General features: G+C 41.6%; 1 protein-coding gene across 1 annotated transcript in view; it reads left to right on the top strand.

The window, feature by feature from the left end:
• Nucleotides 1-6,152: 6,152 nt before the first annotated feature.
• Nucleotides 6,153-21,582, top strand: part of ABHD3 (abhydrolase domain containing 3, phospholipase) — a 51,304-nt gene continuing 35,874 nt past the window's right edge. Inside the window, exons 1-3 of the mRNA XM_049901949.1 lie at nt 6,153-6,431; nt 6,961-7,124; nt 8,279-8,461. Of these exons, the coding sequence (XP_049757906.1) occupies nt 6,270-6,431; nt 6,961-7,124; nt 8,279-8,461 (509 nt within the window). The 5' untranslated portion in view covers nt 6,153-6,269. The remainder of the gene's footprint in view (nt 6,432-6,960; nt 7,125-8,278; nt 8,462-21,582) is intronic.

Here is a 21,582-nt window from a genome sequence, read left to right as displayed (position 1 = left end):
TAGATCACCAGGCCTTTCTTCCACGGCACTGCTGGGTGGACCTGAACATTAACCTTTCAGTTAGTAGCTGAATGGAAATTGTTTGCCCCACCAAAAGACCTATGTGCCATATTGGTCTGTCTTTATGAGTGCCCAGTAAGGTGGATGGACTTGAACTGTCTTGCTAGTACCTCAACCAAGATGGTTTTGGTTAACTACTGCTGCCTAACAAACCATCCAAAACTTAGTGACTTAAAACAACAATGTATAATTGTTTCTCAGAGTTTTATAGGTTGACTGGGCTCAGCCGGGCATTTCTTGTTTGGGATTTCTTGTGTGGCTGGCTGTAGTCAGATGATACCTGGTGCTGGAGTCGCCTGCAGGCTGGACTGGGTAGGACGTCCAAGAAGGCTTCTTCACTCACATATGTGGCACTACAGGTGAGTTGACAGGAACAGCCAGGGGCTGACCAGGTATTTCTCTCCACATATGCAGCCTCTTCTAGTGGGTGGGCTTCCTCGTAGCATAGTGGTCTCAGAGTAGTAGGACTTCTTACATGGCAGCTGGTTTCCCCAGAGTGCGTGTTTCAAAAGACCAAGTTAGAAACTGCTAAATTTCTTATGACGTAGTCTCAGAAATCACAGTTTCACTTCCAGCTCCTTCTGTTGATAAAGCAGGTCACAGGATCACAATGTGAGAGGAGACCACTCTACAGTATGAATACCAGAAGCCATGATTCACTGGGGGGCCAACATGGAGACTACCACAGTCTCTGTGGAGGGAGACTCCTGGAGAAGCTGTGGAGTGAAAGCCGAGGGGGCTAATTAGAAGATAATTAATTCCCTTCTGATTATCCTAATAAGATAATTAGACCTTTTGTGAGCAAGAGTAGGTCTCTTAGAAACCATACAGTGGTGTGGTCTACAGACCCACCCCTCCATACCACCCAACCCCTACTTCCTCTCTTCTCTACCCCCAGCAAAGAATTCATACTTTCACCTCACCAGCCAGTATCTGGACACCTTCTACACACGGGGCATTTTCAACAAACCTCCCAGCCCAACAACTCACAGTGCTGATGACCTCTTCATCACTAGCTTTCTGCTTCCAGAGGCTGGATGGAAGGGGCGCCACCTAGACTGATGGTTTTGGGTGATAAGGCCAGCTCAGACATTTCTTATTAAACCCTGGAGGTCTGTGTGGACCCCAACAATGGGTACCTGACACCTCTCCTCTGGAACTGATGACTGGATATGGACTCCAGGTATCAATTCCAGAGCAAGAGGAGAAGCCCTACTCAACATCCTGTTACACTGGGCAAGGCCACAGCTGCACACACGCCTGCATTAGATCTCTGTTGCTGCTCCCATTAAATATTTTCTCCAAACTGTAATGCATGTGACTTAATGAATTTCCTGCATAATTGAAAAATAAGAATGATGTGAGATTATTAGCAAAGTGACTCAGGTGAGCCCTCAGTAGTGCTTCATCAGTATTCCTATGCACAACATATGTACTCATGAGAAGTCCACTAAGGCACGATTACTATCACAGATCTTGTTTCAGCTCCTAGACAGTGAATTAGTTCCACCCTAAAATCAATGTGTGAGGGGCAATGAAGTTCTATGAATGCTTCAAAAACATAAAAAAGAAAAAACCTTGATCATTTGAACCTATCAAATATTCTATCCAGATCTGACTGTATCAAAATCATGCAGCTACAGTATATGCCAGTTACTTAATACTTTATGTCCAATTTTGCACCTATTTCCTTCTCAGTTTTATAATAATCTTTAGAGATGAATTTTGATTGGATTTGATATATTCCTCAAAGTTTATGAGATTAAAGCTGAAGCCCTTTTTGCAGTTTAGCTATCAATCCTGAAACAGTGGTAAATAACAACTTTTTTGTTATTGTTGCTGCACAGGTGCTTATAAAGAGGCAGTTGTTCAAACAAGCCTGATGGCCATGTCATCCTTTTCTCCCCCCGGCTAGCATCTTTGGGCTTCAGAAACAAACCATCGCGCCCCTGTCCCACCCTAATAGTTTGTCTAAAGGTCAGCAGGGTTGAAGAGATACAATCCCAGGCTTGGCTCCCAGGGCCCTGGGAAATTACATTGTGAGGCTGGGAAATTACATTGTGAGGCTGGGAAATTACATTGTGTTTCATGTAAAGGGCCAGGTGGGTCCCAGTCATATGACCTTTGGAGTATTAAAATGGCCATGTGGGACCTTGTGGTCGCTCAGCTGTGTTGCTAGGTGGAAGTACAGGTAGCCTAAGTACTTGTTCAGTCCACCTAACTAGGCCTATCTGGTCAGCGGGGATCGGCAGAAGATAGGTTCCCATTTGAGTCCCTCACCCACCATGCCAGGCGGAAGGTTGCATGAAAGAGTTCTCTATAACTACTGGGAATGTTGCCAGAAGTTGAGGGGGGCAGGGGACCAGCGTGTGTGTAACTGCCCCCTTCGGGTTCCTCATCTATGGGGCATAGTAAGTTTTGCATCTCTTCCTGGACCGCTTTGAGCCAGGGGCATTTCTTGTCTGTTGTATGCTGTCTGCTTCTTAATGTAAATGATAAAAGCTATTTTCCATGTGCCAACATGTGTTCAGGCTCTGACTGGAAAGACATGATATTCCTGAAATAATCACATTTAATAATCAGTCCCCATTTCCTAATGGCCTCCTGGCTAATTAGAAATCTGGGACCACGTGTGAGTACCTTGCAGCCTTGGCGTGGTTCCTCACAGTACTATATTAACATGATACAAAATTTAAAAGGTACAAAAGGGTATTCGGTGAAAAGTAAATCTCGTTCCTACCTTTCATCTCCAAAGACGCATTTTCACTCGCTGGAGGCAGCCACTAGTTCCAGTTTCTTTTGTTCCCTTCTGGAGCTAAGCACACTTTTTACAGGTGGATTTTTCTCTATTTTAATACATTGTACCTCAGTTAAATATGGTATATTATACAAAATTGTGAACACTTGTTCTTATTTAAAAATTGTCTCCTATTTTGTCTTGTTCGTATAATAAATACAGTGGTAGTTTAAAAATGAACCATTAATATGTATTAATCTCAGAATTATTTTGTAGAACCTTTCTATATTTTCTATTTTTGCATAACAAATTACCACAAACTTAGAGGCTTAAAACAACACCCATTTATTATCTCACATTTTTAGTGGGACAGAAGTCCAGACAGGGCTTAGTCGGATCTTCTGCTCAGGGTGTCACGAGGCTGCAGGCCAGGTGCCGGTCCAGGTGTGTTTTCACCTGGAGGCTTGACTGGGCAAGAATCTGCTACCAAGCTCATTCAGGCTGTTGGCAGAGCTCATTTTCTTGTAGTTGTAGTGCTGTTTCTTGTAGTCCCTGTTTTTGCTGCTTGATGGCTAGAGGCTGCCCACAGTTCCTAGAGGCTGTCCATAGTTGCCTGCCATGTGGCCCTCTCCATGGGCAATTCACAATATGGTTGTTTGTTTCTTTAAAGTCAGAGGGAGAGCCTCTAGCTCCCGTTGGCTGAGATGGAGTCTTATGTAACAGTGTAATTACCGAAGTGGTGACATTCCATCACATCTGCCACATTCTATTTGTCAGAAGTAAGTCACAAGTCCCACCCACATTCAAAAGGATTATACAGAGGCATGGACACCAAGAGGCAGAGATCATTGGGGGTCACACGAGGGTCTGCCTGCCACGTAAAATAGTCCCGGGCTCTCCTTCAAATACAATACAGTAAAGCCTATGAACCTATGTAAAGTAGAAACCTCTCAGAGAAGGAAAATTCAAGTATTTTTCCACTAAAACAAGCAACAGGAAAGTGAAAAGATTGTACCCTATCAAACATGGAAAACTTGAAAGACCTGGAAAAACAAGACAGTTCCATCGAGTTCTGGCTCACACAGGGTTAGAAGAAAATTCATAAAGGTCTTCAAGTGCATATCATACCAAGCTGTGAGGGCTGCCCGCATTGCTTCAACTTTGTTACCTCAGATACAGGATTGATCTGAGTTTTAAAACATCAACGTATCCTAAAACAGCAAATGTGTTGCTACAGGCAGAGATTAGGAAAATTACACCTATCACAAAATGGAGGACAGTTACACAATACTGGGAATCATGGCCTAACCAAGTTGATACACCTATTTTGGGGGGACACAGTTCAATCCATGACAGCTACTAAAAGGATGCACAGAGAAATCTAAGTCAATATGAATGTCCTCACTGTCTAATGTTTGTATTTTTCTCTTTTGATAGTCTTTGGCGGCAACACAAACTCCTGTAAGATGTACGCTTCTTTTCCTACAAGATGCATTCTAACATTCCTTTGGCATTAACTTCTTAAATCCTAAATCCAAGGCCCATTTTCTGTTTTGTTTTGTAACCTGCTTTTTTCTTTTTATATCTCATACATAGTTTTCCACTTCAATCATCTCTGGATTTAAATAGGATTATTCAATCCACTTACGTGTTTATATGCATACATACATTTTCTCCAGAGGGTTTTGTAACCACCAAACGGTAAAGGTGAGGGTTCCTTCTTCTTATGGAATAACTTGACAACAACTGCATTTGGTATTGAGAGAGTTCTGGCATTCAGGGACCCAGGTGAGGATGTGTTTGCTGATGTCATTCTCTAGACTCCAGGCCCTTGCCTCCCCTCATTTTGCTCCTAGCACCTATGTCCTACAAAATGGTAAGTTTCAACTTCTCCTTCTTGACTTTCCTCTACACTTCGATTTCCAGCCATGAGTCTTGAATGCAGAGGTCTGCGATTTTCTTGGTTCATCTCTAGACAAGCCCACTTTGGAGAAGTCAAATGGCTACATTTGTTTCCGCCGAGAGCCACTGTTGTTTAAACTTCATTTATAGGCATGTCATGCTTATCCCGTAGAAGTTTTATTTCCATTCATGAAATGTAGGAGCTGATGGTGAAATGATTAGTCAGTAACAACAAAAACAAAAACGTAATCACTGCGTAGAACATAGTTTTAAATTATTAGTTAGGATTTGGAACGGCCCAGTATTTTTCTAAAAAATGTATGTGGGGGGGAGGCATATCACTATAGTTCCACGGCAGCATAATAATTTACAAGAACTTTACTTTCCATTTATTTTTACTTCTTTTAGGTTCTGAATTTTTTTTTTTTTTTTGTGCTTTAGATGAAGGTTTACAGAGCAAATTAGTTTCTCATTAAACAATACACATATTGTTTTGTGACACTGGTTGCCAACCCCACAATATGTCAACACTCTCCCCTTCTCAACTTTGGGTTCCCCATTGCCAGCTTTCCTGTCCCCTCCTGCCTGCTCACCCTTGTCCCTCGGTGGTGTGACCATTTAGTCTCGTTTCATTTTACAGACCCTCTCATCTTTGGCTGAAGGTTGAAGCTCAGGAGTGACTTCAGTACTGAGTCAAAAGGGCGTCAAGCAGCCATATTCTTGGGTTTTTTCCAGTGTCTGTCAGACCAGTAAGTCTGGTCTTTTTCCATGAGTTTGAATTTTGTTCTACATTTTTCTCCAGCTGTCTGAGACCCTCTATTGTGATCCTTGTCAGAGAAGTCGGTAGTGACAGCCAGGAACCAATTAGTTGTGTTGGACTCAGTCTGGTGGAGGCTGAGGGTAATTGTGGTCCATTAGTCCTTTGGACTAATCTTTCCGTTGCATCTTTCGTTTTATTCATTCTCCCTTATTCCAGACCCGGTGGGAGCAGCAGGAGTATCTTAGATGGCTACTCATAAGCTCTTAAGACCCCGTACACTAAAGTACGATGTAGAATATTTTCTTTATAAACTATGGTACACCAACGGAGTTAGCTGTTCTCTGAGACCATGGTCCCCAGCCAGAGCACACTTTCTCGGCACCCTAAACCGCTTGCTTAGACGGTTAACAGAGACCCGCTTCCGTGTTCAAGGTCACTGGACAGATGCCCACCGGCACCTGTGCAAGCCCTGCAGGCCCATTTCCGCCCCCAAAATCAGTCCACTCTCTCACCCCACTCAGGGTCCACCCGGCTGGTTGCTACCTGGAGGCAGGACCGCAGGGTGCTAGGACTTTGAACAGCTTCTCTGGAAGGTTCCTGAGTGGCAGACAGAGGGGCGGAGCCAGCGGCGAACGGAGGGCCGGGCTACGCCTCCCAGGCCTCCCCGCGGCGCGGGTTGGCCGAAGCCGCGCTCCGCCCGGCAGGAGATGCTCTGATCCAGGGTCTGTGGCGGCGCAGCGCGCTCGCGCTCGCTCGGTCGCCGGCTGGCTCTCCTCCCGCCGCAGGGCCGGCGCGCCGCCCTCCGGTGCCATGCAGCGGTTGGCCATGGACCTGCGGATGCTCTCCCGCGAGCTCTCCCTCTATCTGGAGCACCAGGTCCGGGTTGGCTTCTTCGGTTCGGGAGTGGGCTTATCCCTGATCCTGGGCTTCAGCGTTGCTTATGCCTGCTACTACCTGAGCAGCATTGCCAAGGTGAGCCGGGGGTGGCGCAGGCGCGGAGCGCAGGGCCGCAGGCGGTTTTGCGCTGAGCGAGAGCAGTCTCGGGGGCGGGAGGCCGTGGCAGCCCTGGGCGCGAGCAGAGCTTCTCCCAAGTTGTTGCCTCTGGCCGGCATCTGATGGACGCCCTTCCGGGGCGCGCGGGAAAGCCGGCCAGTCTGGAGCGCCTGGCTCCGGGTCCCGGTCTTCTGACTGCAGCCCGTCCCCTGCTGACCGCGGCGGGGCGCCGGCGGCGGTCCCTGTCACCGCTCGCAATGCTGGTGCACTTTTGAGGGTGACTTCCTTATCTCAGCTCTCGCCTTTCTCTCGAGGGAGGGATTTGAACACTGTGTAAGTCCGATGTGATTGTGGGTTGTTTGCGAAATGCTGCCAAAACAGGATGTAATGGGAGGAAGCGTGCGGGTCAAGTGTGAGCAAGGGACAAGAATGTGCTCGTTTCTGTTTTAAGGTAGGCAGAAACTTTGCTCTGTTCTGAGCCCTTCGCTGACGCTGGCTTTTCCTCCAGAAACCCCAGTTAGTGACCGGCGGTGAGAGTTTCAACCGCTTCCTTCAGGACCACTGTCCCGTGGTGACGGAAACATACTACCCGACGGTGTGGTGCTGGGAGAGTCGAGGACAGACTCTGCTGAGACCTTTCATCACTTCCAAGCCCCCAGTGCAGTACAGGAAGTAAGTAAATTTGCATTTTCGGTCACTTCTCCATAATCATACTTTTGGGACACTTTTTAAAAAACATACTCTCAATTCTTGGTCAATAGAATCTCTGGTTTGATAAGTATCTAGAAAGGAAATCCTGGTGGTGTAAGGTTAAGAGCTACGGCTGCTAACCGAAGGTGGTCCGTTCGAATCCACCAGGCGCTCCTTGGAAGCCCTGTGGGATAGTTCTAGAAAAGGAGGGGAAAGTGAACATGCAAGGTGTGTCCCCCCACTCTACTCCCAGCTGCAGGAAAATATTCTGGTATTGCCTTTCACCATTTTTTTCCCCACCCTGATAGGAATAGTTTATTTCTAGGAATGAGGGAAGTGTTTTGGGGTTATTTTTCTCGTTTGTCATGTGTCTGTCCCTGAGGACCTAGATCCTTTTATGACATGCACTGTTTCATCGATTTGCAGCAGGTGTGGGGATGGCTGGGCAGAGAAGAAAAACAATTCATTTGGGCTGTGTGTGAGGGATTCCTGTGAAGGGGACTTCATATTGATAAGCAAATAGGTTCTTGATAATAATATTCTGGAGATGTTAAAGTTATGGATCAGAATATATCAGTAACAGGGTGATTTAAATGGTGCCTATTATTAATTTCCCCGAGTCATCTAGTTCTTCTGGAGTTCCTTTTGTTGCCTCGAACTTGCACTGTTTGGGAAAATTCTGTAAGTTCTTAGATACTATTTGAGAAGTACTTTAAAATATTTAAGAAGCAGTTTTCGTAATATACTTTGTTGGGAGACTGCATTCTTGAGCCAAAAGAGCTAGAGCGGTGATCAGATTGGCATTTTACTTATTGGCAATTCCCTGTTGAGTTGTTTGGGTAACCTCAATCATGTAGGGATTAAATGCTGGGTATTTTAGGGTCATGATGAAATGAGGAAGATAAATATTTGAAGTGCCTTGAAACTTGTTTTTATATATTACCTTTTACGGAGGTTGCTGGAAGTAGTTTATTGTACTAATCTTTATAATATCCTTGTACTGAAAGAAAGTGACTTATAATATGTGGTTTATATACAGTTCATATATATGTGAATATTGAATAAAAAGTTATTTTGAGATTAAGACATGACTTGAAATACTTAATGAGTAATGTCCTTTGAAATATTCCTTTTAGTGAGCTTATTAAAACTGCAGATGGAGGACAGATTTCCCTGGACTGGTTTGATAACGACAACAGTAAATGCTATACGGATGCCAGCACCAGGCCTACTATTTTATTGTTGCCCGGCCTCACTGGAACAAGCAAGGAATCATATATCCTTCATATGATCCATCTCAGTGAAGAATTGGGATACAGGTACCAGCGAAAGATTTTTTCTGTTTTTTGCTTGTTCGTTGTAAATGAAGTCCAAATATATCTACAAGTTTGTTTCAGAAATACTTAGTTTTTTTACATGGATTAAGCAATCTCCTAAGTTATTATTTTTCTCTGTTTCCTCCTTGCCCTCTTTTTTCAGGAAGATGTCTAATTTAGTTAATCATCTTACAGGAAATATCACTTAGCTCTTCAAATTTTGGTTGAATGAAATGAGAATCACATGGAATTGACAGAGGCCCCAAGTCAGAAGGCCCCACTGGAGAGAGTGCTGTGGAAAACAGCAGTTATAAAGCCCTGAGAGAGTACCCAGTGGCCCTTATGCTACACTCTGCATTTGGGCCCTGGATACACTAATCTAATCTCCCTGGCTCAGATCCCAAGTGTAAAACACATTCAGAATCAGTTTCTAGGTCTTTCTTATTTTTCCAAAGGCATGTCCCGTACGCTACTGCCAGCTGCAGGAAAATATTCTTGCCTCTTTTGTCCACCTTAGTTTTCAGGTGCACATGGCTCGTGTCCAGCTGATGATGCCACAGCACTTTTGAGTAACCATTATTCAACGAGTCAACAGGTACAACTTAATGTTTTGGAAGTGACTTACGTCGAGTTGATTCTGACTCATAGCAACCCTATAGGACAGAGTAGAACTGCCCCATAGAGTTTCCAAGGAGCGCCTGGCGGATTCGAACTGCTTACCTCTTGGTTAGCGGCTGTAGCACTTAACCACTACACCACCAGGGTTTCCTGGAAGTGACTTAAGAACTTTAAATTTCAGGTACAGCCCCAGAATTGTAGAGCAGAGGTCATTGTGAAAGGTATGGGTTTTTTTGTGCCTCAGTCTTTTTTAGCTGAGAGTAGTTATTGTAATGAGTTGCATTTAAAATTGAATGATATCTTTTGTTAAACTTGGAACCCTTGCCTCTGTGAATATCTGACATTCAGTTTATATTAATGAATACATTTTGATATAAAGAGGGAAACCCTATAATAGCTAGTTCAATTTTAACAAGTTAACTCTGATCTTTTACAGATAAAGCCTATTTTGTCCATGAAGTGACATTCTCTCAGAAGCTATGATGTGGTATTCCAGAATTACAGTTCCAATGATAGTTGTACCAAGCAGTAGCAGGAATTCATCATTATTCCATGTTTAGCCACCACTAGTTAGACATGAGGCTTGATTCCAATTTTTTTGCTAAAACTTAGGCTCATAAAGTATAGAAGATCATAAAGCCCTTTGAATGTATTTAAATTGGTGATTCTAGACTTGGCCTGAGCTGACTCCCAAGATTTAAGAAACTGCTTTTGAAAACAATGTCTTTGAAACTCAAGGAAACCTAAAGCTGCCAGTAGGCATGGCTTCCTTCCATCACTTGGTAAAGTTGCCAGATTTTACTACCAAGGCTATGATTGTATTGTGCTTCAAAGCAGTTGGAAGGTTCTAGCTTCTTAGGGATTAAAATGATCTCCTTTTTATTGATTTAGAAATTTTATTTAGGATGTATGATATAAGGAAGGCTTTGTGCCAGGGACTATGAAGAGATACAAAGAATTAGAAGAAGTAGTCCTTGCCTCAAGGAGCATTTGAGAGGGGAAGGCTAGGCCAGGTCACCCCCAGTTGCTTGAAAAACCAGCCTGTTTGGGTTTAAGGAGTTTGAATGCTGAATCAGACTGTGCTTGAAGGTAGCAGAAAAGATGATTAAGCCAGTCAGTCAAATCCTCAGTGGTTTTGGGGCCTATTCCTCATTTATTTTAACTTCAAGGAGTCTCAGAATCTAGGTCAGAGAGAGTGTATCAGTTACTTTTTCCATATAACAAAAGTCCCAGTTGCTGTTGAGTTCATTTCAACAACTGGCGACCCCATGTGTGTCAGAGTAAAGCTGTGCTCCATAAGGGTTTTCAGTGGCTGCTTTTTTGGAAGTCAGTCACCAGGCCTTTTCTGAGGTACCTCTGGGTTGACTTGAACCTCCAGCCTTTCAATTAGCAGCCAAGCATGTTAACCATTTGTGTCACCCAGGGACTTACTGCTGTATAACAAACCACTTCAAAACTTAGTGGCTTAACACAGCAATTTTTCTGCTCACCATTCTGTGGTGCAGTAGTTTGGGCTGAGCTCAGCTGGGTGGTTCTTCTGGTCTTGGCTTGGATCACTTGTATGTTTGTGGTCAGCTGTCCTGAAAGCTGCTGGTCTGGGGAGCCCACAGCTGTGATGGCTCATCTCAGCTCCATGTAGTCTCTTCTTCCCCACTGGGCTAGTCCTGGGCTTGTTCTTTTGGTGGCAAAAAGTTCCAACAGTGCAAGAGTGGAAGCTACAAGGCCTTTGGAGGCTCAGGCTCGCAATTCCCACAGTGTTGCTTCTGCTGCATTCTGTTCATCAAAGCAAATCACAAAGCCAGCCCAGAGTCAAAGGGTAGAGAAATAGACTTTTCTATTGATAGGAAGAGCTGCAAAATACAGTAGCCAATTTACCACCTAAAGTTGAGTCCTTAGGTGGCAAAACATGTCTAAGTCATTGATATACTGATTCTGTAGCATGGGATCTAGTAGGTAACAGAGCTTATGGAAGGCTGTATAATGTGGGAAATGTGTGGGCTTTGAAACCAGACAGGCCTGGAATCAACTGTTGGAATTGCCCTTACTGAGTGATCATAGGCAATTAATTTAACTTCCCAATCGCAGTAATTGCACCTACTTCAGAGGGTTTAAATGAATTAGAATATGTAAAGTACTTGGTTTAGTGCCCTGCATAAAGTGGGTCTTTAGTAAATGTTTAGGAGCCCTAGTGGCACAACAGTTATGTGCTCAGCTGCCAACGGAAAGGCTAATGGTTCAAACCCGCTCAGCTGCTCCATAGGCGAAAGATCTGGCAATCTGTTCCCATAAAGATTACAGCCTAGAAAACCCCATGGGACAGTTCTACTCTGTCCCATGGGGTTGCTATGGGTTGAAAATTGACTTGACGGCGCCTAACACCAGCAACAATGATAAATGTTTATGTCTTCCTTCCCTTATCTTTACTCCCAGATCAGAGTAGAATTTTGTGTATAATTTAGAAAAGCAAGTAAAAGCAAACTTACCCTTTGGGAGACATATACATCTGGTTTCCTTGCAGGACTGCTTGGATATTGTTATAATGTCTCTTACACAGAAGAGTTTTATATACAGTGTGAAAACTCCTATAACACAAGGTGCACTTGCCATAGGGCCCAACTTATGATCTTATATAAAGGCTGAGTGTTTAGAGAGGGTCATGAATGTTGTCAGGTCACCAGGGAATTGTTTGATGATTTATGTTGAGATATGTTTTACTCATTGGAGAGAACCTAGCCTCCAGCATATGAGCAAATAAAACATGAGAGTTTATTGTCGTTGCTATCAAAAAATTTTTTTTCATGCTCCTGAAAATTAACAAAAACACAATACTTCGCTATTGCTGTTGTTAGGTGCAGTCGAGTCCATTCTAACTCATAGCAACCCTATGTACCGCAGAACAAAATACTGCCCAGTCCTGCACCATCCTCATGATCTTTGCTATGTTTGAGCTCATTGTTGCAGCCACTTTGTCAGTCAGTCTCATTAAGGGTCTTCCTCTCTTTCACTGACCCTCTACTTTACCAAGCATCATGTCCTTCTCAAGGGACTGGTCCCTCCTGATAACTTCTCTGTTAAGGCCCACTAATTCAAAATTAACAATGGATAGGTTGGAGACCAGACTAAAGTTCATTTATGATACTTGTGAGCAAAGTCTTTACTAAGTTAATCAATTGGGTGGAGAATATTTGGTCTGCCTACATTGCCCATTTTCATTGCCAGAGCACAGTATATACTCTGGGGGATAGGCCTGCCCCCAAGAGGAGATGAGCATTGTTGAGCCACGCAGCTCCAGGCAATCTATCCAAAATTCCAAGATAAGGCTTCTGCCTCCTGGAGGATGAGAAAAGTGAGTAAAGGGCCAAAGACAGGCCAGAAGTTTGTTTAGACATAAACCCTCATAACCAGAGAACTAAAGAAAAGGTAGTCATCTATAATAATTTACATTTAAATGATTGATAAAGTAGTTAGAAAGCCTATCCATTCATCCAAGATTTCTTTTTTTAGAAAGTCTTCCTTCACTAGTATAGCCTAATGAATATTATTTTATGTATCTCAGTAATATCCTGTTTCTTAAATCTTTTTCCATTCTCTGAATTGATTTCTAATAGTACAACTAAAAACAAGGAGAATAACAGCATCTCTGAGAACATCTGAATCATATTTTACTTTGATCTTCTTTATTAGAGCCTTCATTATATTCATCCCCAACCAATATTAAAAAACAGTGACCCATCCAGAATTGTAAATAATCAGTTCACTGAAATCTAGGTTAGTCATTATGTATTTTGGTTCCTGTATTCCCAAGGAATATACAGTCTAGTTGAAGGGACAAAGAGTTTGCAGTAGTAAGGAAGTATGTATTAGAAAGGACAGGATTGGCTACAAGTGACAGAAAACTCAAAATAACAGTGGCTTAAACAAGAGACAAGTTTATTTTTTGCTCATGTAAAAATCCAAGACGGCAGATCAAGGCTTGTATGGTGCTCTAAGCTCTTTATCATATGGCTCATGGCTGCTCCACCTGCAGCTATGATAGACTTAAGCATTCCAGCACCAAAAAGGAGAAAAAAGGGAAGTAGAGAATGCAGCATCTTCCTTTAAGGATGCTTTCCAGCAGTTGCTCATACGACTCTCGTGTATGTCACATTGTCCTGCGCTTAGCTGCCAGGAGGGCTTGAAAGTTTAATCTTTATTTTCAGCAGCTATGTACCCTTTTTTTTTTTTTTAATGTACCCAAATACAATGGGGGGTTCTGTTGCTGAGGAAGAAGAGGAGGATGGATTTTGGGAGATAGCTAGCAGCCTTTACCTCTGAGTTGTCAGAGTGTTAGAGGAGAGACATTTTCTGTAGGGAAGGAATAGGTCAGCAGTGTCCGATGCAAATGAAAGGGACAGGAGAATGAGGATGGATAAAGTGAAGTTTGAGAAGATTCAGTAGGACAATGAGGAAGGGGGTGAAGAGGACCTCAACAGACAAAAGCAAGAGTGAATCACACGTGGATAAGTTCGACAGAGAAAGGAGAGAAACGAGAGTGATTAGAAAAGGGCAAAAGAATCAACCGAGGGTTTTTAGACATTTTTCAAGAAATTTTTTACTCTCTTGCCACTTTTTTTTTTACTACCTAGAGGAAAGCACTGATTTTTTAAACATAATTTGACATAATCAAAATCTTTTATTCCTCACTGCAGACCTCTTGTTGTTGTTAGGTGTTGTCCAGTCAGTTCTGACTCATAGCAACCCTACACACAACAGAACAAAACGCTGCCTGGTCCTGTGCCATCCTTACAATTGTTGTTATACTTGAGCTCATTGTTGCAGCCACTGTGTCAGTCCACCTCATTGAGGGTCTTCCTCTTTTCTGCTGACCCTGTACTTTGCCAAGCATGATGTCCTCCAGGGACTGGTCCCTCCTGACAACATGTCCAAAGCATGTAAGATGCAGTCTCACCATTCTTGCTTCTAAGGAGCATTCTGGTTGTACTTCTAAGACAGATTCGTTCATTCCTTTGGCAGTCCATGGTATATTCAATGTTCTTTGCCAACACCACAATTCAAAGGCATCTACTCTTCTTTGGTCTTCCTTATTCATTGTCCAGCTTTCACATGCATATGATGCAGTTGAAAATACCATGGCTTGGGTCAGGTGCACGTTAGTCTTCAAGGTGACATCTTTGCTTTTCAACATCTTTGCAGCATATTTACCCAATGCAATGTGTCTTTTGATTTCTTGACTGCTGCTTCCATGGCTGTTGATTGTGGATCCAAGTAAAATGAAATCCTTGACAACTTCAGTCTTTTCTCTGTTTATCATGATGTTGCTCATTGGTCCAGTTGTGAGGATTTTTGTTTTCTTTATGTTGAGGTGTAATCCATACTGAAGGCTGTGGTCTTTGATCTTCATTGGTAAGTGCTTCAAGTCCTTTTCACTTTCAGCAAGCAAGGTTGTATCTTCTGCATAACACCGGTTGTTAATGAGTCTTCCTTCAATCCTGATGCCCCGTTCTTCATACAGTCCAGCTTCTCGGATTATTTGCTCAGCATACAGATTGCATAGGTGTGGTGAACGAATACAACCCTGACACACACCTTTCCTGACTTTAAACCAATCAGTATCCCCTTGTTCTGTCTGAACAACTGCCTCTTGATCTATGTAAAGGTTCCTCATGAGCACAATTAAGCGTTCCAGAATTCCCATTTTTCGTCATGTTATCCATAATTTGTTATGATCCACATAGTCAAATGCCTTTGCGTAGTCAGTAAAACACAGATAAACATCCTTCTGGTATTCTCTGCTTTCAGCCAGGATCCATCTGACATCAGCAATGATATCCCTGGTTCCACGTCCTCTTCTGAAACTGGCCTGAATTTCTGTCAGTTCCCTGCCGATACACCGCTGCAGCTGTTTTTGAATGATCTTCAGTAAAATTTTGCTTGTGTGTGATATTAATGATATTGTTCTATAATTTCCACATTCAGTTGGATCACCTTTCTTGGGAATAGGCATAAATATGGATCTCTTCCAGTCAGTTGTCCAGGCAGCTGTCTTCCATATTTCTTGGCATAGACAAGTGAGCACCTCCAGCGCTGCATCTGTTTGTTGAAACATCTCCATTAATATTCTGTCAATTCCTGGAGCCTCATTTTTCGCCAATGCCTTCAGAGCAGCTTGGACTTCTTCCCTCAGTACCATCGGTTCCTGATCATATGCTACCTCTTGAAATGGTTGAACATCACAACCAACTAATTCTTTCTGGTATAATGACTGTGTATCCTTCCATCTTCTTTTGATGCTTCCTGCGTCATTTAATATTTTCCCCTAGAATCCTTCCCTATTGCAACTCGAGGCTTGAATTTTTTCTTCAGTTCTTTCAGCTTGAGAAATGCTGACCGTGTTCTTCCCTTTTGGTTTTCCATCTCCAGCTCCTTGCACATGTCATTATAATACTTTACTTTGTCTTCTTGAGCCGCCCTTTGAAATCTTCTTTTCGGTTCTTTTTTACTTCATCAATTCTTCCTTTTACTTTAGCTTCTCGACGTTTGAGAGCAAGTTTCAGAGTCTCCTCTTACATCCATCTTGGTCTTTTCTTTCTTTCCTGTCTTTTCAATGGCCTCTTGCTTTCTTCATGTATGATGTCCTTGATGTCATTCCACAACTCATCTAGTGTTCAATGTGTCAAATCTATTCTTCAGATGGTCTCTAAATTCAGGTGGGGTATGGTCAAGGTCATATTTTGGCTCTCGTGGACTTGCTCTGATTTTCTCCAGTTTCAGCTTGAACTTGCATATGAGCAATTGATGGTCTGTTCCACAGTCAGCCCCTGGCCTTGTTCTGACTGATGATATTGAGCTTTTTATGGTCTCTTTCCACAGATGAGTCAATTTGATTTCTGTGTGTTGTGTCTGACGAGGTCCATGTGTAGAGTCGCCATTTATGTTGTTGAAAGAAGGTATTTGCAATGAAGAAGTCGTTGGTCTTGCAAAATTCTATCATTTGATCTCCAGCATTGTTTCTATCAGCGAGGCCATATTTTCCAATTACTGATCCTTCTTCTTTGTTTCCAACTTTCACATTCCTATCACCAGTAATTATCAATGCATCTTGACTGCATGTTCGATCAATTTCAGACTGCAGAAGCAGATAAAAATCTTCTATTTCTTCATCTTTGGGCCTAGAGTTTGGTACGTAAATTTGAATAATAGTTGTATTAACTGGTCTTCCTTGTAGGCGTACGGGTATTTTCCTATCACTGACAGCATTGTACTTCAGGATAGATCTTGAAATGTTCTTTTTGGCGATGAATGCAACACCATTCCTGTTTAAGTTGTCGTTCCCAGCATAGTAGACTGTATGATTGTCAGATTCAAAATGGCCAGTACCAGTCCATTTCAGCTCACTGATGCCTAGGATATTGATGTTTGTGCATTCCATTTCATTTTTGACAATTTCCAATTTTCCTAGATTCATACTTCGTATATTCCAGGTTCCAATTATTAATGGATGTTTGCAGCTGTTTCTTCTCATTTTGAGTCAGCAAATGAAGGTCCCGAAAGCTTTACTCTATCCACGTCATTAAGGTCGACTCTACTTTGAGGAGGCAGCTCTTCCCCAGTCGTCCTTTGAGCGCCTTCCAACCTGGGGGGTTCATGTTCCAGCCCTATATCAGACAGCGTTCTGCTGCTATTCGTAAGGTTTTCACTGCCTAATGCTTTTCAGAAGTAGACTGCTGGGTCCTTCTTCCTAGTTTGTCTTAATGTGGAAGCTCAGTTGAAACCTGTCCTCCATGGGTGACCCTGATGGTATCTGAATACCAGTGGCATAGTTTCCAGCATCACAGCAACACACAAGCCCCCACAGTATGACAAACTGACAAATACATGGGGAAAGAGCTCTTATTGGTAGCAAAGATGCCATTGTCCACCATTTGTATCTTTGAAAGAGACTTGATGTGGGAGATGATTTAAAAGCAGTTTAAATTTAATTGCTTTAAAATTTTCCTTATCAAGTTTGGTGTTTGGGGCTGAGCGTTTTTTATCTAAGGGGAAAAGCACCAGTGGATACTGTACCTTTATATGGCTTTACTTTTCCTGCAGCATTGTAAGTACATCGGGGGGTCACTTACAGATTCTTCCTGAGAAAGGAAGGATGGAGACACTGAACTAAGGAAAATGAAGCAGTGAAACAGAAGGGCAAGTGCTAACTACCTTGCCCCTAATCAGAGAGCAGTATCTTAAGATACAGAGTCACTTTAAGATTGAATATTTTTATCTAGGCATTTCATTTTTTGTTGTTAAAATAATTTGGTTCTTAAAATTTTGAGGATGAGTCAGTTAACCGACAGATTATTCATGAGACTGGCTAGATTAAATAATGTAAATTAAAAAGCACTGAGTGAAGAGTTTGGCTTATTTTATAGTATCCTGGGAAAAGTTATGCTGGATACTTATCAGTGGTCCCATTCTTGGGCAAGTCACTGTTAGATATTTCATTATAAAATGTTACCTCAGTTAGCAAACTTGCCGGGACAAAGCTTCTTTTACCAGAGTTGGCATGCACTCAGAGGGTATTCTGTGTTCAGAGCACCCGTGTTCTTTGGGAAAAGAGACTTTAATGTTACTAGCTTAGATAGTAGGGGGGCAGCAAAGTGAGGTGCTTACTTGGATTCTTGAGTCAGATCTAGGTGGGTTCAGATCCCAGCTGTGTCAAATACTAGCTGTCTATCCACAGACAAATTATTTCATTTCTCTGCACCTCAATTTTCTCCTCTGTAGATATTACCGTTTTTTTTTTTTTTTAGATATTACCTATAACTCATAATCCTGTTGTGAGAATTACGTTTAACATATATGTAAAATGCATTGACTAGAGTCTGGCCCAAAACAAATGTTAAAAAAGCATTAACTTTTTAATCCAGTTTGTTACTTAGCTACAAGGTGGCCTCGGGGTTAGTTTCAGTTCAAGGCTTGAAGACTCCCCTGCTTTTTGAGATGACTCCAACTCACGGTGGACCCCATGTGTTTCAGATTAGAACTATGCTCCATAGGGCTGTGTGCCCTTTCAGAAAGCTGATCACCAGGCTTTTCTTTCGAGGTGCCTCTGGGTGAGTTCAGACATCCTACCTTTCAGTTAGTAGTCAAACACTTAACTGTTCATGCCACCCAGGGACTTCCCCTGCTTTTTGGACAAGAGCCCCATTTTTCATTTTGCACTGGGCCCCACAAATTGTGCAGCTTGTGTACAAGTCACCTGTGGATGCATCCTCACACTGCAGCACACCAGATACAGGTCAGAGACAGCCAAGAAGGTGGCTAATTTTGCCATAAATGGCTCAGGTGGAAAGAATCCAAAGGGCCTGTGTCTTAACCTTAAATTCCTAACATTGCTCTGTAAATGTTGCAAATTAAAAAACAGATCCATTGATGCTCTGCTTATTCAAAAAACAACCAACCAACCAAAGTAACCATTATGATACTTCATTTGTTTTTGTACATTTTCTGTACCTTGTATGTTACAGCTCTGTAGTGTGACAGATGTCTCCCCTTAATAAAAAAAAAAAAAAAAAAAAAAGACACAGTCGAGGGTGGGCAGAATATTAGCTATGACACTCTAAGTAGTCACTCAGGGCTATTGTCTGGCTGAGGGAAGCGCCTCACTCTTCTAGCCTGGTCAAATGGAAATGAGGTACTTACTGTCTGTATTTTCAGGCAAGAAACCATCCCAAGAAGGCCCAGAGATAGCAGTGGTAGTACTATCTGGCAACGGGTAGGTAGTACAAGGTTGTTGTTGCTGTTGTGTGCCATTGAGTCGATTCTGACTCATAGTGACCCAATAGGACCGAGTAGAGCTGCCCCATAGGGTTTCCTAGGCTGTAATCTTTACGATTTTAGCAGCCAAGCTGCTTAACCATCACACCAGGAAGGTTCCCTATTGTACAAGGAGAAACGAAATGCCTTGCTAACGTGGAGTGACCAGCAGAGTCTACATCCTGTAACACATGACTTCAACTCTTTTGGAGAGTAGAGTTTCCAACAGTGACCTGTGACTTTGGAGTAACATCTTTTGAGTAATAGAGCTATTAATATAGAGCAAATTTGTTATTAAATAGGATTTTCTGTAGCCTAGTTCAACTTTAGATGACAGAATCTACAAAAATACTGGAGACCCAGCTGGATTTCTAATGAGTGACATAAAATATGGGAACATCGGAAAGCAGTTGAATAAGTGTTAATGGCAGAGCTAATAGAAAAAAATTTTTCAATAATGTTGTTTTTTGGGAATATTAAGTTAAAAAATTCTCTTAGAGAAAGAATTATCAATGCTAAAACAATGGTTTCTGGATATGTAATAAGGCTTTTAGCTTTCTCACATTAAGGATACTTCTGACTCTTTTGTCCCCTTGTGAGCACAAGTTTTGAAATATGCCTAAGAAGTAAACTGCATTAATTAAACAAAAACTTGCTGGCCCCTTTTAAATTACAGGGCCACTTAGAACTTAGGATTGCCAAGAGATAACTAGAATTATCATTCTGGTTTACTATAGTTAAAATTATCCTTGTTGAGTATCTGCCATATGATAGGCCCTGTACTAAGTTATCTTATTTAATATGTACCCAATTCCAGGGTATATATTATTCCCATTTTGCCAACCAGAAAACAGAACTATAGAGTGTTCGAAATTTGACCAAAATGATACAACTCGTGTCTGGCAGGTTAAGATTCAACTGTACTGTCTTGCTACAGACGGGTGTATGATTTCTTTTAGGCTTTTGAAATGTTGAGAGTCTTTTGAAGACCCTTCTTTACTACTTTTTTTTACATACCTGGATGTCACAGTCTTTTAAGCTTGGGAACAACTAGCCCCAAAACCCCATGATTGTTGCCTACTGGGATAACATGGACTTGTAATAGCATGGGGACTCAGTGTTATCAGGGAAGTTCAAGACATGAAGGGCAAACAAGTCATGTTCCCTTCCCAGGGAATAGCTTTTGTAGGGAAAAAGTTGAAACAAGAGATAATGAAGTTCCTGAATTATGAATTAATTTTCACTGGGCCTCCATTACCATGTGATCATCAGGAGCTGAGTGCAATCAGTAATATATTCTTGTTAATTATTGTGTTTCATTTCTGAAACTTCACATTCTAAAAAAAAGGGTATGTGAAATTGCATTGTTTTACTACTCTTATGACTTTAGTGAGGATGGAAACATTCAGGTATTATCAATATTTTTTAAAAAGAATGTGTATTCTACCATTGTTGGGTGGTGTTAAATAAATCTAAATTAGATCAAGATGATTGATAGTGTTATTCAGACTTCAGACTGTCTATGTAAGTACTCATTTTTTTGTTTTTTGTTTTTTTCTTGTTGAATAAAGGGTGTTAAAATGAACGGTGATTATGGATTTTCTATTTCTCCATTTAATACTGTCAATTTTTTTTTTCACATATTTGGAAGCTTTGTTAGTGACATTGTTGTTTTGTTAGTGACATTGTTGTTAGGTCCCAGCAAGTCAGTACCTACTCATAGCAACCTTGTGTACAACAGAACGAAATACTGCCCAATCCTGTACTATTCTCCCAATCATTGCTATGTTTGAGCCCTTTGTTTCAGCCACTGTGTCAATCCACCTTGTCAAGAGTCTTCCTTGTTTTTGTTGACCTTCTACCTTACCAAGCATGATGTCCTTCTCTGGGAACTAGTCCCTGGAAATTGTTAGTATTCCTATGGACTAACTCTTTTATCATGGTGGAATGCCTCTCTTTATCTCTGGTCACGAAGTCTGCTTTATCTGATATTACTGCTACTCCAGGCTTCTTATCTTTACTATTTGCATATCTTTTTTTATACTTTAACTTTGAAAGTATCTGTATTTTTAAGTGTATTGTTTGTAGACAGCATATAGTTGAGTCTTGCTTTTTTATCCAGTCTGATAATCTCTGCCTTTTAATTAGAGTTTTTATGGATATGGTGGATTTAGGTTTACCATTTTCTTACTTGGTTTTTGTTTTTGTTCCTCTCTTCCTCCCTTTCTTTTTTAGATTATTTGAATATTTTTCAGTATTTCATTTTTAGTATATGTGCTGCCAAAGATGAGCAGTTCAGTATTTCATTTTAATTTAGTTATTTTTTAGCTATATCTCTTTGCATTATCTTTTCAGACTGCTTACATGTAATACTGTACCTCTTCATGAAAAATCTAAGAACTGTGCAATTATGTCAATCAAATATATTTACTTACCCATCCCCAATCCTTTATGCTGTAAGTTGTCATGTATAGTTCATCTGTATAAATTGTAAGACTCACAGAACAGAGTTATAAACAGTCATGTTATTGCTTTAAACAGTCAATGTTTTAAAGAAATTAAGAGAAAGTTTTTATTATTTGCCATTAACCATTTCTGGTACTCTTCATTTCTTCCTGGAGATCTGAGTTCCATCTGGTATTATTGCCCTTCAGCCTAAAGATCTTCCTTTAGTATTTCTCATAGTGCATATCTACTGGTGATGA

Source organism: Elephas maximus, chromosome 11, assembly GCF_024166365.1.
Source record: "Elephas maximus indicus isolate mEleMax1 chromosome 11, mEleMax1 primary haplotype, whole genome shotgun sequence".
Lineage (NCBI taxonomy): Eukaryota > Metazoa > Chordata > Mammalia > Proboscidea > Elephantidae > Elephas > Elephas maximus.
Note: the sequence above shows the minus strand (reverse complement) of the source record. Positions and strands in the feature narration are given on the sequence as shown.